Raw genomic sequence first — 18,157 nt, forward strand, 5'->3', positions numbered from 1 at the left:
CATGCGACCTATAGCAAAAACCTCTCAAAAAAAAAAAAAAACACAAAAAAAACCAAAACAATGATAGAAGACCTTGAGGAGCCACTGGGGACTTTATTTTGGACAGAATCTCACTGTTTCCACCCTCAGGCCTCAGTAGCTGGGACTACAGGTGCACACCACTGGGTTAAGATTTAGTGATTTTATTTTAAAAACAAATCCGTGCCTGAAAATGTCCCGGAAGTGGACTGACATTCTGGACGTTTCAGTCCATTTCACAGTGCCCTAAATGCTGGCTTGCTTTTCTCCTCTTGTCGCCTGGCCAGCTGTGTGACATGGGAAAGTCACTCCTCTCTCTGTTCCTCTCTTCCCCAACCAGCACCCAGGCCACAGTGGGCTAGAAGAAATAGCTACTCCTTTGGGTGCACTTTAGGTGGCAGGATAAACGCCCGACTTTACGGGTTACAGGTGGGTGGTGCTCCCTGGTGGCACCTGTGTTCACTAATACGAACTGCAGGAAGGTCTAAAGCCTCAAGGAGCTGAGAAGGGCGGGGCTGCGAGGGAGGGGAGGTGAAAGGACTGCAGAGAGGTGAGAGGTGACAGGAAAAGAAGAGTTGAGAGTGAAGGCAGTATTTACGACAGCTTGGTGGCCTGGAATTCAGTAACTGAGTTTGTGGAAGCAGCAAGCCTGGGAAGAGCTACAGTAACCACCCAGTCCTAGCACTGGGGGTGGGAGAGGCTCCTGAACTTCGAGTGATTTCTTTTTTTTTGAGAGGTTTTTGCTGTAGAGCACGTGTGCTTGCCAGAAAGACAGAGAGAGAGAGACAGAGAGACAGAAAGCGAGAAATCACTCCCCCAGGGGGGATGGCCACGCCACAATCCCTTCTCCTCCATTCTCCTCTCAGGATCGTGAGCACGCACACACATGAGCCCGGTGCGAGTTTAAGTCACCAGGTCTGGGACTCAAACTGCAGTTGACTACATGGGAGTTAGGCGACATAGCCATTATGCTAACTGCTGGTCCTGACTTCATGGGATTTCTGATGATCCAGAGGAAGCCACGGTGAGCAAGTCACAAAGCCACACTGTCCTGCAAACCTCATCAGGATGCTGTGGTCAGGCAAAGGGGGGAACACTCATCCAGGGCTGAGATTCTTAGAATGGCAAAAGTGACAGGAAAAAAGCTGAGAAAAAAGAGGAAAACCTATAAGGAGAACTTTGAGAGGTGAGCTGCTTCTTTGGTGTGTGTTTAAAGAATCCAGAGAAGGTTATTTGCTCCAGTGCTAACTGCTGTCAAAGACAGGTTAGAAACAACCTAAGCAGTTCATAATAGACAGCTTGGGGATTTATTTATGTAACATATTTAATGGCTGCAAAATATTCCAGGTACTTTTAAGGACATGGCATAAAAACTGTGCACACTTACATATATTGCATATTTTTAAACTTGATTTCTTTCTTTCTTTTTTTTTTTTTTTAAATTTGACCAGAGAGGAACAGAGAGAGAGAGAGAAAGTGAGAAAGGAAGCTGCCAGGTTCAGGACTTGTACTGTGGTCAGCCATGTGGGAATCCAGTGTCTTCAACCACCATGCCACCTGCCAGCCCTATATATTGCATATTTTGTAAGAATATAAGCATAGGAAAAAAATCATATATCAAAATGCTATGCATGTTATCTCTGGATAGAAAAAAACTGTGAGAGATTATTTAATGCTCTCCTGTATGTTCCAGATTCTTTACAATAATAAATATGACCTCATAATTTTAGAATAAAACTTGTAAACTGATGGAACAATTGGGACCATTTGGACAAAATATAGCAAAGCCTGAAGAGTCTGCCTTGCCTTTGAGTAGATAATTTCTTCTCCACATTTGAAACTGACCAAAGGATGTGCACAGAAGCGGTGCCCTGAGGATGCTCAGTGCAGTTTAGTAACAGATACCCAACCATAGGGAACTTGCTGCGTAACCACATTCCCATCCAGTGGAATACCCAGAGCTGTCACAAATTACACCATTATGTGCAGAGATCTGTAGCCGTGTTTAAATAAAAGAAAAAACAAATATTGTTTTTAAAAAAGGATTTTAAGGAAATAGAAAAAGAGACAGAGGAAAAACAGGGAGCCCAAACACTTGGCTTGAGCTCATTAGGGACCCCCACCCAGCCTGCTGTGGGGAGGGAAAGGATGCTCTGATCTTTAAAAACCAACACCTGGTTCCTGTGATCCCTAAAATAGAACAGACAGAAGGAGCACAGGGAGGACCAAGCCGCTCAGCTTGAGCTGGTCAGGGACTCCCACCCAGTCTGCTGTTGGGGAGGAGGGCCAGCTCCGGCACACGTAGCATGAAGGAGTCGACCACCTTACGTTCTACTTATCCAGCTCAACCTCCAGTCATGTTGGAGGCAGAAAGATTTGGTTAAACAGGAACCAAACACCTGAAGACAGGAGACCCTAGAGGAATTCATTCCCTACAACCCCTCTAGCAGTAAAAGGAGAGAAACTCCCTTCAGAAAACTTGAACCCAAAACTCCTGCTGTGGATTCCATGCTCCTGTTGACAGTAGAGGAAGGAAACTGGCCCAGAGCTAATGCATACCTTAGGAAGGCCATGAGCACACAGCTACAGAAACATACTCCATAGAAGCAGGAAGAAGTGAGTATCTCACCAGACGACTAAAAATCAAAGCAGAGCTTCAAGAAATAGGAGAAAATCAGGGAATACCTCCACCTCAAGGGAAAATTATAACTCCTCACCAACAATAGATAAGACAAGAGATGACAGAAATGTCAGAAAAAAAAAATTTCAGAGTATTCATTGTAACAAAACTCAGGGAGATGCAGCAGAAGATAGACAACCAATGCCAGGAGATGAGAAAATCTTTCCATGACTAGAAGGAGGAATTCCATAAAGAAATAGACACTGAAAAAAGAATCAAACAGAACTTCTGGTGATAAAGAGTACGATGCAGGAAATCAAAACCCTTCTCAAAAGTATCAATGCCAGATTAGACCACACAGAAGAAAGAATCGTTAATCTTGAAGATAAAACCTGATTTAGTCCAAGCAAGCAAAAAGAACTGAAAAATAACCCTTAAAAATCAGGACAACCTATGGAAAATCCTAGACACCATTAAACCACTGATTAGCCGCATAATAGGTATCCCAGAAGATATGGGGAAAGGAATAAAAAAATCTTTCATAACATATTAGTTGAAAAACTTTCAAAATTTAGAGAGGTATGTGGGCAACCAAATCCAGGAAATGCAAATGTCACCAAACAGATAACAACGTAAGAAGCTCCTCTCCAAGCCACATCACATCCACATTGGTAAAAATCAAAGACCAATATTCTGAAAGATGGCAAGAGAGAAATGCCAAGTTACTTACAAAGTTCACCCCTTAAGATGGACATCAGATCTCTCAAATGAAACAATGCAGGCAAGGAAAACATGGAAAGACATACTTAAAACTTTTAAAGAAAAGCAATTTTAGCCAAGAATACTACACCAGATAAGATAACCCTTCAAATGGGAAGGAGAAATAAAATCACTCCCAGATAAACAAATGCTGAAAGAATTCACCAAAATGCAACCGGCTCTTTGGGAAAAACTAAAGGGACAAGTACACCAGGAAAGCTAAAGGGAGGTAAATAGAAATAGAAGAACACAAAACAACAAGAAAAAAGGAGAAGTCCGCACACACTGATAATATCATTGAATGCTGGGATTAAATTTCCAACAAAAAGACTGAAAATGCAGATTCAACTAACTTACACACAAGCAGGTTTAAGTACAATTTATTATAATCATTACTTATTGTATAAAACTAGATAAAAGAGAGAAATTCTAAAAGGATACAAGTAGCTGAGTCTTTCTCTGAAGTGAATTTAAAGAAGGCTAAAATCAAGAACTTTGTAAAGTCTATATAAATCACCAAATTACTGACCTTACCATGTCTTCACTTTTAAAAATCTCTTTCTAATTTTGTTTAGTTTTTTGCTTTTTGAGGACTTATTATTCACAGTATAGTACTACAAGAACTCACAGTAATTGAGTAAACTTTTTTTTCCTGTCTCTTCCTACTGAGCAATTGTTGTGTACAATTTTATTTATCTTTAACTGGACTAATGATACCACAGATTTTTTTCAGAATATAAACTCTTATGTCCCAGTCTTCTTCATGGAACTTACACATTCTTCTTTCATTGGATATATTATCTTTGTTTAAAAGACTCCACCTTCATTAATTTATGGGACTTTTGGTTTTCTCATTTTTAATCAATTTGTTTTCTCTTTAGAATTGTATTTCACAGTAAAGAATGCCATGGGCAGGGGACCAGCAGATGGCACAATGGTTATGTCGCTGGACTCCCATGTAGTCGACCGTGACTTGAATCCCGAAACCAGAGGCTTAACCTCACACTGGGTGTGTATGTGTGCATGCCCAAAATCCTTAGAGAAGAATGGAGAAGAAGGGATTGTGGCATGGCCATCCTCCCATGGAGGTAATTTCTCGCTTTTCCTCTCTCTGCCTCTCTCTGTCTCTCTGGCAACTTCATGTGCCCTATATAAAAAATCTCTCTTAAAAAAAAATGCCATAGACAATTCAGAACATAATTTCAATATACCCAGTGAAGCAAGTTTTGAATGTTGCAATATAAGATTAAGTGCTGAAGGTGGTAAATATGTTTATATCCTCAATTTGTTTATTAGACACTGTATACATGCTTTTAATGACCATTCTGTACCCTACAAAGACATGTCATAATTATATATTATAAATGACCAAAACCCAAAACAAAAGAAAACAAAAAAATTATTTTATGATAGAAGCAGGTCAAAGTGCAAGTCCAGCCCCGCGGTGTGGCCATGGGGCCTTTACCTTGAGAAGCATGTGTTTCTCGCTGGGGGTCAGGTACATCTTGTTCTCATAGTAATCCACGCAGATGTTGACAATGTCAGCCAGCAGCTCCTCGTAGCCGGGGATCACTTCCAGTTGCTGGTGGAGACACTAAAGAGCAGCGCCCCCCCTTGGTTAGGCCGGGCACGCGTCTTCCTGTGCCCTGCTCTCACCTGCACCAGGGCAGCAGGCCCACGGTCAGGCAGCGACGGAGCCCTTGACCTGCTGACGCACAGTCCAGGTTGGGGGGAGCCTGTACACCAGCCTGCACTCGATGCCTGGCAACTCCCATCAATACCCCCATGGTGCTTGTCAGGGCTCCTGGACACCTCTCAGGACAGGGAACTCACCCCCTGGGGCCCTCCATTTTTATTCCCTGGCAGCTCTAATGGTTAGAGAGTACGTTCTTGGGTGGAGCTGAAAAGCAGCTGAGCCTCACAGCAACTGTCCTGCAGTGATTCCACTTCACGTTTTGAGGCTGTGGAATCATCTATGACGTCTCTGCAGACAAATGCCAGGAATGACCCACTTGGGGAGGCGAGACCGTGTGACAAGTTATATTATGTTGGGCAGAATGGGGAAGTGAGAGCTGGGTGGAGGTGCAACATGGTGGCCTTAATGATAGCCATGTCTTCTCATGCCCTTACCATCTGTCAGGCTCTGAATGCCAGCCTTATATGTAGTATCTCATTTATCTGTCACGACAGTCCTGCGTGATGAATTCTCAGAATATTCTCAAACTAAGAGCCTCGTTTGAAAGATGAGGAAACTGAGGCTTGGATTTTGTCCAAGGTCTCACAATGAGTCGACAACAGTCTGGGAATAGAAAACATGGCGTCTAACTCCCGACCCCACTCTCTCAATGTCCACCTGCGCCGATGCAGGGCAGAGCACTGGTGAGGAGATTTTCAGAGAACAGACACAAGAGAGGGTAAAAGGACCATCTTCTGCGAGGGGACCTGAGGAGTCTATTCTCACCTGGGTGATCCTGTTGTGGTTGGCCAGGAACATGGACAGGTTCTGTGACTCCTGGATGGACTGAGGGTCCGCCATCTTCCTCAGGAACTGGGCTGCCCTGAAATGCAGAGAGTGGGTGTTGCAGAGAGGAACATCTCAGGCTGACCTGCCTAAACCCATGCCTCATGGACTTCTATGCCCTCTTATCCTGGAGGGACATTGTCCCCCAGGGTGAAAAGCTCTGAATGCACAGCCAGCTAGCATCCAAGGAGAGTGTGTACTGGGGGCTTTCCTGGGGGACTGTTTACATCTTGCAATGAGGATAACCCTGCATGAAAAGACACAATGCACTGACCACCTCTGACCTCTCAGAAACTTGGAGGAGCTCTAGCGCCCCACCCACAGGCAGGAGTGGCAAGACGGGGAGTGAAGTGGGCCTTCTGTTCTTGCTGTGAGCCCCAATGATGCTGCACTGTCACTATGGACAAGCAGCACAGGCAGGATGCTTCATTTTTGCTGTGTGTTCAGCTATTTATAGGAAAATCCTAGTGTTTCCAAAGCAAAGCACTGTGTGGAAACAGGTGTATCAGGTAAAGGGATGACGGGCCCAAAGTACACAAGCAGGACTTCAAGGCAGGAAACCAAGCTGCCCATATGTCCCAGCCTAGCTGGCAGAGGAGAGCCTTTGTCACAAGCTGGACAAACAGAGACAAGACCCCCATCTTCCTCATGAGCCTAGCCAGTCCCCAGCAGGTCTGCAGAGGATGTTGGCGATGGCCATGATGGAAGCAGTTGGTCATAACTGGGGAGAATTTGGGAGACGTTATACTATGAGTCGTCTATACAATCTTTATGAAGTTGCCATTCCTGGGTAATCTGTGAGATATGCAAGCACCCCAGGCTTCATGGTTGACTCGGGCGGATAAAACAGAATCAGCTTTCTCTGATTTTTCTAATAGTAGTTACCTTAGCGTCTCAGGAGGAAATAGGTTGAAGAGAGGGGCTCACATTATCACTGACATGGAAAATACTTCCCAAGAGATGCACCTAGATGCTTCAGAGCTCATCGGAGCCTCAACCAACCGAAAGGATGCCTGTTGCTTTTGGCTGCCCTCCCCCGCTTTTGGGCAACTGTATCCATCTTGATTTCTGGAGAAGTGACTCCTCCCCAACTCGCTGTCCTTCTTTCTTGTTAGTCGACATGATCCCCAACTCCAAGAAGCAGCACTGACTAGTGAGAGGATCCCCACCCCTCAGGATGGTGACTGATCAGTGCAGGACTCAGCTGGATCGAAGGCAATCCTTCCAGGACTTGTGCAAAACTATTTGGAAGGAGTGTCCTGCCTTAAAGCTGGGGTTCCTTAGAAGCTAGAGAGCAGTGGAAAGCTGCCAGAGGCCACCAGAGGGCACGAGCCTGTCTGAGAGGCCAGAGGCTACAGGAGAAACTCAAGCTCAGAGGTGGAGAGACCTGGGCTACCAGCATCCCTGGGCACCTGCGTGCAGGTATGCCTGGACTTCTCAGTTAGGTGAATAATTCATGTCCTTTTACTAAGGCCATTTGAGCTGGCTTTCTGATTTCTTCAGGAAATGACTAATGTCATCATTTTGTGATTATCTTACTAGTCCCCCAAGGGCAACAGAAAACACTGCTGCTCTATAGGTGGGAAAATGAGAATTTAGAGACACAAAACCCTGCAAAGATCAAGTCCTCCAAAGACCCTGCACCATATTACTCAAAGCATACCACAACAGGCCCAGCCCCGCTGTGTCTGGGGATGGCTAGTGTGGTACAGGGGATGGACCTGTTAGGACTCTGCCTTTCCTCCATTAGTCTGGCTATACAGGAAGAGGGCCTGGCTACGGGAAGCAGGGGGCAGGGGGCAGGTGCTCTGACCTCTTGTAGGCAGAGTGGTCGTTCTTGACACTGCACTTCATGTTCTTCAGCTCATCCAAGACAGCGAACATGTTGATGAACTTGCCCAACGTCAAGAGGTAGGCCTCGGAGACAAAGTCCTTCCTCCGCTCGGCATGGCACAGCCGTTTGACCTCACTGCAGAACCGCTCGATGGCTTTGCGCTGGAGGCAGAGGGGCAGCAAGTAAGGACAGGGCAGCCCAATGGGGGCTGTAGGGGGTGGCAGGGTCGAGACTCCCCTGGAGCCCTAATCAGAGCCCAGACATTCACAGAAAGGCAAATCTGTCAGGGAGTCTTTCTCAGCAGAGTCTTTATATCCAGAGCTAGTGTCTAGAGGGTAGCCTGGAAACTGCCCTAAACCAATGAACTCATTCAACACGCACTGGCTGAGAAGCATTAGGTATTAATTGTGTATCCCCAGCACCTAGGACAGTGCCAAGTACATTCGGAGGTAGAAACAGAGAGAAGAGAGGCTCATTCGTCCCATAACTATTTACTGAGCATCTACCCCATGCCAGGTGTTATTGTAGGCACTGGGGCAGAGCCCAGAACCAAACAGAAAAACAAACTGCCCTAAGGAGCCTATAGTCCTGTCAGAGGAGACAGTGAACAAAATAAATAAATCCTATCAAAATGCAATCTGTGCTATGGAGAAAAATAAAATAGCGGAGAGGGGTGAGAAGGACTCAGAAGAGCTGTCACTTTAAGGAGGAAAATGAGAAAAATATCATCAAGCAGTGACTTTTGAAAGAGTCTGAAAGAGAAGACTCAGGGATAACTGAGGAAGTGGAACAGGCAATGTGAAGGCCCTGAAGCATGTTGGAACGATGGGCAGGAAGTCAGGATTGACGCTCCGGAAGTGCAGGGGAGGAGCCAGAGACAGAATCGGGGAGGCTAGAGTCCCTGACCCTACTGCAGGCCCCCAAGCTTTGACACTGAGCTAGTCAGGGACACATGGTTGGTTCTAAAGCAGAGTATCATGGTATGAATCATATTTTGAAAGGGTCACAGTGGCTGCTGTGGCAAGAACGAACTGCAGGGGGCAGGGACAGAAGCGCGTTTCAAGGTGAAGTTACCATAGGCCCCAGCAATTCCACTCCTAGGTGACTGCCCAGAAGAAATGAAGACCTATGTCCACACAGAAACTTGTACACACCAGTGTTCCAGCCCCCAAATGGATACCACCTAAATGTCCGTCACCTAATGAATGGATAAAGAGTAATGTATCTACACAATGGAATAGCAGTCACGCATAAAAAGGAATAAATTCTGACACATGCTACAGCATGGATGACCCTTGAAAACATTAGACTAACTAGAAAAAGCCAGACATATGCTATGACAAGACATGTGGGCTGAGCTTGCTATGGTCTGAGTGACCCCCTAGAATTCATGTGTGTGATCTTGGCTGTATTGGGAAGGTATATGGAAAAAATGTAATTCCTTCCTGATGTTAAAAGGTGGGGCCTTGGGCAGTGCTTAGATGATTAGGGTGGGGCCCTTATCATTAACTCCTTGCTGGTTTTACAAGGATAAGGAGAGAGGCAGGAGAGGCATCGCAGTTGGCATAATGGCTATGTTGCTGGACTCCCATGTAGTGGAGAAGCAGTTTATAGTCCCAGATCCGGTGGCTTAAACTCATGCCAGGCGCCCAAGATCCCAAGAGGAGAATGGAGAAGGGATTGTGGTGTGACCATCCCCCCGGGGAGTAATTTCTCACTTTCTGTCTCTCTGTCTTTCTGCGCCCTATAGCAAAAACCTCTCCAAAAACAAAATAAAACAAAACAAAAAACCACCAAAAAAGAAAGGAGAGAGACAAGAGTGAATAGAGATGTGTTTTTGTTCTCTAATGACATGACACCCCACGTGACCTCAGGACCCCATCACCAGGAAAACCACTATTAAATGTGGCCCCTGGCCCTCGGACATCCAAACCATGAGCTGAATAAACCACTGTTTTCTTAAATGACCCAATCTAAGGTATTTTCTGTTGTTAGTAAAGGAATGGACTAGAACAGAACTCATCTACTATTGTATGGTTCTGTTTATACAAAACGTCCAGAATAAGCAAATCCATAGAGACAGTAACCAGATTGGTGGTCGTCTGGGCTGGGAGGAGGAGGATGTTATAACATGATGGCTAAAGAGTATGGGGTTTCGCTTTGGGGTGATAAAAACTTACTAAAATTGATTGTAGTGATGGGTGCCCCACTCTCTGCATATACTAAGAAGTGGCAAATCGTAAGGTATATGAATTATAGCTCAATGAAGACACAATTACAAAAAAGGGGCAGGCAATTAACAACAACCAAAAGAGGATGCTTGGTAATCCCAAGAGAGCCAGAGAGCTGATCAAGAGAGGAGTAGAAGGAACAGGAGGAGAGAAATGACCCTTAGATGTGAGCATCCCTCCATTTTGATGGGCCAAGATGCCCTACTGGCTAGTCATTCCTCTTTGGCAATGACCAGACTAAGTCACACTCTCTCCTTCCAGAGTCCAAGTCCAGTGAAACTTCCTGCAGTTGGTGGCGTTCCATGTCTGCCTGTCCCACACCACAGCCACGAGCACTTGAAAAATTCAGTTGAGAAACTGAATTTTTAATTTTACTTAATTTTAGTTCATATAAATAGCCATAGTGGCTAATGGCTAGAGGACTGGACAGCAGAGTTTTAAATTACTCCAGATCCTCCATTCTAAAAACAGCTTCTGCCAGTGGGTGCTCAGTTTAGCACTTCATCTGCTTCTGGATAACCCTTCTCTCCTGGATCTGCCTTCCCAAAGAGACAGTTAGGTTCCTAGAAAGCCAGGCCATGGTGCTAACAATAGTAGCTGGGACTTGGTCCTCTCCAAACAGACCTCCTCTATCCTCACCACAGACCTGGGAAGTAGGCACATGTCCACGGGGAGAGACTTGTAGATGTCAGAGAGGCTAAATAACTCACAGGCACACAGTGAGAGCCTGGCAGAGCCGGGGCTGGACTTGCGGGTCTCTGCCTCTGAAGGCAGCACCTCTCATCCACAGAAGCACACATAGTCCTGTCTCCTGTTCTCAGGGTGTCAGCGCAGTGCTGGGCATAGGGCAGATGTAAGCCAGGGCTTGGGAGTCTATTTGTGAAGCTCTACTTTTTACAGCAGAACACGTGGAGGCCGCAGAGTGTATGGCCTGGTCTTCAAGTGTTCAACCTGCCCTCGGCGGCAGTTTCTGACATAACCGTAACAATAGACCTGCTTCCATTACGCTTCCTTGGTCATCTCTGTTCAACCCATGTGACTCCTCATGCTCACTTGTGCAAGCCCTGTGTCTCTCTTCCTCATTCGAAGGGTCTCCCTTCCTGGCCTCACAGCCAGACTCCCTGCCACCACGCTGCTCCCTGCTCCCCATCCTTTCTGCACCCACAGCTCCCATCCATTCAGCCCCCCTTGCAGCAGCCAGAGTGCTACTGTAAAACCTGAATCAGATCATATGACTCTAAAAGCCTCCAGTGGCTTCGCAGAGGGCTTTAATAGATCCACATCCTCTTCTCTTCCTATGGGGCCAGGTGACTGTCTGCCCCTCTGATCGCACCTTCATGCTCCCTTCTCCCTGCACTGCAGCCTTTCTGGCCTGGTCTATTTTCTTAAACGTGTCGGGCTCCCACAGGCCTCAGGGCCCTGGACTTTGCAGCACCTCTTTCCAGCCCAATCACCACATGCCAGCCTGTCTCATACAGATCTCTGTTCATATGCCCTCCTCAGAGGTCACCCCACAGTGAAACCCACACCACAGATGTTTCTACCACGCAGAATTCTGAAAATTTATTTTTCTCACAGTACGCACAACGATGGTGCATTATTTATTGTTTGTTTTCCCCGACACCCAACACACACCCCCATGGACGCACAGGTACAATAAAGGAGACCAGGGCAGGGTACCTGAAAGTACATGAACTTCATGAGTTTGGTGACCTCCGGCTCCAGCACCTCCACCGTCTTCTCATAGATCTCCACTCGGTTGGGCTGCTCGTTACATTTCACCTGCGATGGGGAGGGTGGTGGAGGTGGGGTTTCACATCCTGGTTTGCCCAGGCAGTTCTCTCCTGTTGTTTTATCACAGGGCCCCTTTCCACTCTGCGACATACCCTATTTTGGATGACAGCTGATATGGACACGCTAGAGAGAGGAGGCTGGGATGGCCCCTGTCTGACCAGTCTAGGAGGGAGCAGAGTGCTTTCTAGATACTTGCTGTGGAAAAGAAACCAGTCGGTCCCAAGAACAGACCCCTCCCCTTTTTCCCTCTGTCCTGTGTCCAGGAGCTGTTCCCACGTCTTTGCTGATCTTCAAGGTCTCCCTCCTTCATCCTTTTCCATATCTCTGGCCTCGTGGGGCCCAGTCTGATTCTAAGTAGAGAGGCATTTCCTATCTGTTGCTCCGGACATACATGGGACAAAGCCCTAACACACTCAGGCAAATGATGGCCCATGTAAGAGGTGCCCATCATGAAACATTTTCCCCGTCTGCTGGTTTTCCACCAATATGCCCATTGAAATCACATGGCGGATTTCGCACAACATGCTAACCAAGACTGTTAACAGGTCAGCCAAACCCAAAGAATGAACAAAGGTAAGGACAAGGATGATCTTTACACTGCTCAGACATTCTTAAATGGTAGGATTGCACTAAGCACCCTTCAGTCGACAGTTAAGGAGATAAAATATGATACAATCATACAATATCATTACGAAATGTTAGAAGGAATGTAATATTGATAGATCTATGTGAACTGAGCCGAGCAGGTAGCCGCTATTAACTGGCAGAAAAAAAAAAAGTTACAGAACAATACATATAATTTGGTCTCATTTTTGTTTGTCAAAACAAAGCAAAGAGTGAGAGAAAGAGAATGTGTGTGTGTGTGTGTGTGTGTGTGTGTGTGTATGTTCATGTATTAGGCCACTGGGAAAGTCATGATGTATTTTTCTACACAAAAATGTGTCATGACTTCTCTACTGACCCCATATAATACAGGCAGAGAAAATGAGAAATCTCTAGGGTCTAGGATTAGAAGGAAATAGCATCTATTTACACAATTGTAGTTTGTCAATTTTGTTCCAATGCAACATATTATGTATATGATGCTGATGATGGTAATAAAAATATCTGCATGTGCCAAGATGGAAAAAAAAAGTCAGTAATAAGGAATTGAGTGAAAAAGAAGGCAAGTGGCAGGATGACATTAATAAGGAACAACACACTTTTACACATGACAATTATTTACAGACTAATATTCATGTCAGAATAAAGACCCAGAAGAACATGAAGTCAAGTATTCACCATGACTATCCTATGGTAGGAGGTAGCAGAGTGGTAAGAAGCCTCCAAAGGGTTCCCAGCAGTCCCTCAAATAATCCTCACTACAGGTGTGGGTGGTCGAGGTGAGGAGGTGGGAATGCCCTGCTTTTTACTTTATACTCTTCCACAATGGTTCACATATACTGCTTTTGAACGAATACATAGAACAAATTTGTTTTTGAGTCCTGAGCATGAGTCCTTGTCATCAGTTTTATGGGAAGCTCTTTGACTGTCCTCACAATTTGGATAAGAGGCCCTACACTGCTTTACTCCCTGCCCCCTGAAAAAGCTCAGCTCTCTGGTTTGGGCATGGGGGAGGGGGATAAAGAGACACACAGCAAGGACAGTCTCACCTGGGGGATGGCGCGGGAACAGCTGCGCCAGGTGTACAGCATGACCGCATACTCATGTCCTTCCTCCAGCATTTCATTCTGAAACAGCAAAACACTATCAGCCAGCAGAAACTATGGCATCCTCACAAGCTTCCCAACAGCTCCCAAATCCTTACTCAGCGTGGCATGTGGAACAGCACCGGCATCACCCGGGGGACTTACTAGAAATGCAGAATCTCAGGCCCCTTCCTGGCCTATGGAATGAGAATCTGCATTTCAACAAAATTCCCAGATAATGTTCATGCACAGTAAGTTCAAGAAGACCCAACCTAAATCATCCTTCTCAGATAGCCCAGGGCTCTATGAGTAGGCCACATTTTTTAACAGATGGCCACCTTAAAAAGAATGAGGCAAATTATGTGTTCCCAAAGCAAAGGTGTCCCAGATATAATGCTAGCAAGAAAATCAGCAAGTAAGCAAAACAGTAATGTACATATATAGGTTAAGAAACAAAGCAAATAGTACTAATTATCTGCATATTATTGTACATTGAGAAAAACAAATTTAGTAAACTATGTACCAAGCTGAGAACTGTAAACTTTCTGTGGGGCGAGGTTACTTTTTTTATTACAATTCACATTATACAGTACTACAGTGCTCACATTTATATAGATGCCCACGTTACAATTTCATGAACAGGGAAACGATTAATATCTAATTTTTAAAAATAATGAGAACAGATGGCAAAATCAACAACAGCATGAAAAATGAACCTGAAAAATACAATGATGACTCATCCCACTGAGTCAGTGCTCTTGTGGAAAGAGCCCTAAACCCAAGGTCCAAATACCTGGGCTCATAGTCCAGCTTCATCACTTGGCCCTTCGGTCTCTTGTAAATCACTTGTCCTAAAATTCTCATTTAGTCATCCATAAAGTGATCACGACAATAACGTCTTACAGAATTTAATGATAATGAAATGGAATACACACTCTCTCCCTCTGATCCATAAAAGGAGTTAGGAAAATAGTCTGGCAGTGCCACAAAATGTGAACCAGAGTTAACATCTGACCTAACAATGACATTCCTAGGTGTATACCTAAGAAACTAAAAACATATACAGAAACTTGCATGGCTCAAGATTTATATGAAACATAAATGTTTATAGCAACATCACTTGTAATAGCTAAAAAGTGGGAAGAACCCAAGCACTCATCAACTAATGAATGGTAAGTACAATTATGGCATATCCATACAATGGAATTATTATTATTATTTTTTGGAGAGGTTTTTGCTATAGGGTGTGTGCGCTCGCCAGAAAGACAGAGAGAGACAGAGAGACAGAAAGTGAGAAATCACCCCTCAGGGGGGATGGCTACGCCACAATCCCTTCTCCTCTATTCTCCTCTAAGGATCTTGGGCACATATACACATGTGCCTGGCATGAGTTTAAGCCACCGAGTCCAGGACTCAAACCACAGTTGACTACATGGGCGTCCAGTGACACAGCCATTACACCAACTGTTAGTCCCCATAAAATGGAATATTATCCATCTATGAAAAGTAATAAAGTGCTCTTGCCTGCACTAAGTGAAAGAAATAAGTCATAAAAGGCCACATTTTATAGGATTCATTTAGGTGAAATGTCCAGAATAGACAAATCCTTAGTGACAGAAAATATATGAATAATTACCAGGAGTCTGGGAGGACAGAAGAACTAGGAGGGGGAATTGCTAACTAGTCAAGTGATGGAAATTAGATAGTGCTGATGCTGGTACAACATTATGAGTATGCCCCAAATCAATAAGTTACATAATTTGAATGGCTTATGTTAGAGAAAGGGTACCTCAAAAATAACAGTAAGAAAAGAGACTTATTAAACCATTTCTCCTTATAAATATTTTTATCTATATAAAATGAAGGTTTATTTATTTACTTAAAAATCACATTCTTATCTATTTCTTTTTTATAAAAAAATTAACATTTATCTATCTATCTATCTATCTATCTATCTATCTATCTATCTATCTATCTCTATCTATCTAATTTGACCAGAAAGGGACAGAGTGAGAGAGAGAGATAGGGAAAGTGAGAAAGCAAGCTGCCAGGTCCAGGACTCAAACTATGGCTGGCTATGTGGGAGTCCAGCACCCTTAAACACCATACCACCTGCTGGCCTCCATTCACATCTACTTCATAATCTCTTGTTAGGACAAGTTCGGATTTAATTTGGATTTTATAACCTATTGCTGTTTCTACAGCAAATGTCATTGACAAGTCACACTTACAATTTTTTAAATTAGAGAACTTTCAAAATCAGTAACATATTGTTCTCGAAACCAGCGAGAGAGAAGATCAAGCCCATGGGTCTCCTGCTGTCATCTATCTCAGAACACATGTCAAAAAGGGGAAGTGACAGTAATGTAAGGAACATGTGTCTACTTTTAGCACCAAACCAACCGCCTACCAGTAGGTACGATTCCAACTCATGCATTCAGCGAGTGTTTTCCTCGTTGCTCACGAGTCTCAGGCTGTGTGTGCTGGAAACAGGGCAGGGAACAAGGATGTGGATTCCGTCCTATGGACAGTTCGGCTGAGCATCAACCAGATTTGTTGTCTAGAATACAGATGTCAGGATGGTTCGGTGGAGACAGCCTTGGGCAGGGCTTTAGGAGACTTGAGTTCTCGTCCTGGCTCTTCTTGGGTCCATCTTTTAACTTGTAAATGCCATGGTTTCCATATTAGGAAGTAAAGAGTTGGCCTAAAACCCTGGTTCTTATGATGCCCAGGCCAGGCTCTAGACCAATTAAATATCTTGCCCTGCAAGTAGAGTCCAGGAATTGGTATTTTTTAGTGATGCCTAGGTGATTCCTTGTGCAGCCCAAGTTGGCAATGATAAGACTACATCTCACTATGGTCCTTGACATTGCTGAGCTTCTGTAAGTGCAGGACTTAAACTGTGAGTCCAGTGCAGATTTCATGGTTGGCAATGACTAACTGTACCTTTCAGCACTTACTCAGTCTCATCATAGTCCCAGCAAAGAACCCTCAACTCTTCATAGAGTCTGCACTTACGGGATTTATGTACTTTTCCCTTCTCCTTTTTCCTCTGGTTATTCTGCCCTTTGAGGGATTCACCTGGTCCAAGAATGAGTAGCAAAATTACAAAAAGATGAGCATAGAACCGTGGACTGAAGTGAGATTTTGGTGTTATCCATGAATGTCAAGAGTACCCTTTTTTAAAAGTTTTTATTTTCTTTCTTTCTTTCAAGGCAGGGAGATGGGTATGTCTTGCCATGCCTAAATTCTCACCCCAGCTTCAAACCCAGTCAAAATCACAGGTTCATAAGGGTGTGTGATTCTGAACCTGGGCCTCGTATGTAATTCCATCAGTGTCCATAGCCACACTGCTACTTGTGCCACTGCGGCCAGGCCTATACCCTACTCTTGGCTAACATCTAAACCATTTGAATATTGTGCCTGTGTAGGCAGGATAATGGTCCTCTCAAAACATCAGCAGCCTCCTGGCCAGAACCTGTGACTATGTTACCTCATACACTGCAGATGTGATCAGGTTAAAAACCTTGAGATAAGGCGGTTACCTTGGGTTACCCTGGTGAGCCCGATGTAATCACAAGGGTCTTCACACGTGAAAGAGGGAGGTCTGAGAGTCAGAGGAGGTGTGAGGATGGAAGCAGAGGCCAGAGTGATGTGACAGCAGGCTGAAAGCCACAAGCCAGAAATGCTACCTGCCTCTAGAAGGTGGAGAAAGCAAGGAAAGAGACACTCCCCTGGGTCCCCTAGAGAGAAAAGCAGTCCTGCCAGTACCTAGACTTTAACCCCTTATGCCCCTTGTCAGACTCCTGACCTAAAAATCTATAAGCAAATAAAGTTGTGTTGTTTTAAGCCACTAATCTGTGATAATCTGGTACAACAGCAATAGAAATGAACAGTCACCCTCCAAACCAGCCTTCCTTCCAATGGCCCTTCGGGTGGCGCTGACCTGTTATTTCTGGGAAGCCCAATTGTTAAGTCAGCTGGAGCTGACCTCAGGCTCTCTCATCCCATATTTCTGCAGCCAGCCCTGTGGGCCATCACTCTCACTCAGCCTTTCATGCCTCCAGGATAGATAACTTTAATTATTGTGATCAATTTATTGCTTTACTTGATCTTCCTTATAAAACATTCTATAAATAACTAACAAATAAAATATATCCTCCAAGCAGAGCTGTTCAAGTTTCTCCTATGGGTGAAAATTTTGTTTGCTTTCGATTTTTTTTTTTTTTAAATTTAAAGCCCACCATTATGAGGTAAATTGTGCCCCCTCTCAAATTCATACATGGAGATCCTAACTCCCGGTACCTCGAATAGGACTGAATTTGAAGATAGGGCCTTGAAGGAGGGAATTAAGTTAAGAAGAGGCCATTAGGGTGGGTGATAATCTATCCTGACTGACATCCTTAGAGGATGAGGACATTTGGACACACAAGAGACACCAGACATGCCTGCACACAGAGAGCAGGCCAGGTGAGGACACAGCAAGAAGCAGCTATATGCAAGCCAATGACAGACGTCTCAGAAGAAACCAAACCTACAGACCCTTTGATCCTGAACATTTACCCCCGGAACCACAGGGAAATAAGTGTCCGTTGCTTAAGCGATCCGTCTGTGTCTTTTGTTATGGTTGCCCAAGCTGACTAATACAGCCTCTATGCCCTGACCCTTACCTCGTTTTCCATAAAAACCAGT

At 44.7% G+C, this 18,157-nt stretch overlaps 1 protein-coding gene across 1 annotated transcript in view; it reads right to left on the reverse strand.

Annotated features, from left to right (window-relative positions):
• CYFIP2 (cytoplasmic FMR1 interacting protein 2) overlaps positions 1-18,157 on the reverse strand; it is a 164,630-nt gene that overhangs the window by 115,966 nt on the left and 30,507 nt on the right. Inside the window, exons 4-8 of the mRNA XM_014582780.2 lie at positions 13,430-13,507; positions 11,664-11,765; positions 7,732-7,913; positions 5,859-5,955; positions 4,863-4,991 (exon numbers count right to left, since the gene is read on the reverse strand). Of these exons, the coding sequence (XP_014438266.1) occupies positions 4,863-4,991; positions 5,859-5,955; positions 7,732-7,913; positions 11,664-11,765; positions 13,430-13,507 (588 nt within the window). The remainder of the gene's footprint in view (positions 1-4,862; positions 4,992-5,858; positions 5,956-7,731; positions 7,914-11,663; positions 11,766-13,429; positions 13,508-18,157) is intronic.

Source organism: Tupaia chinensis, unplaced genomic scaffold (genome assembly GCF_000334495.1).
Source record: "Tupaia chinensis unplaced genomic scaffold, TupChi_1.0 Scaffold143796_1, whole genome shotgun sequence".
Taxonomy (NCBI): Eukaryota; Metazoa; Chordata; class Mammalia; order Scandentia; family Tupaiidae; genus Tupaia; species Tupaia belangeri.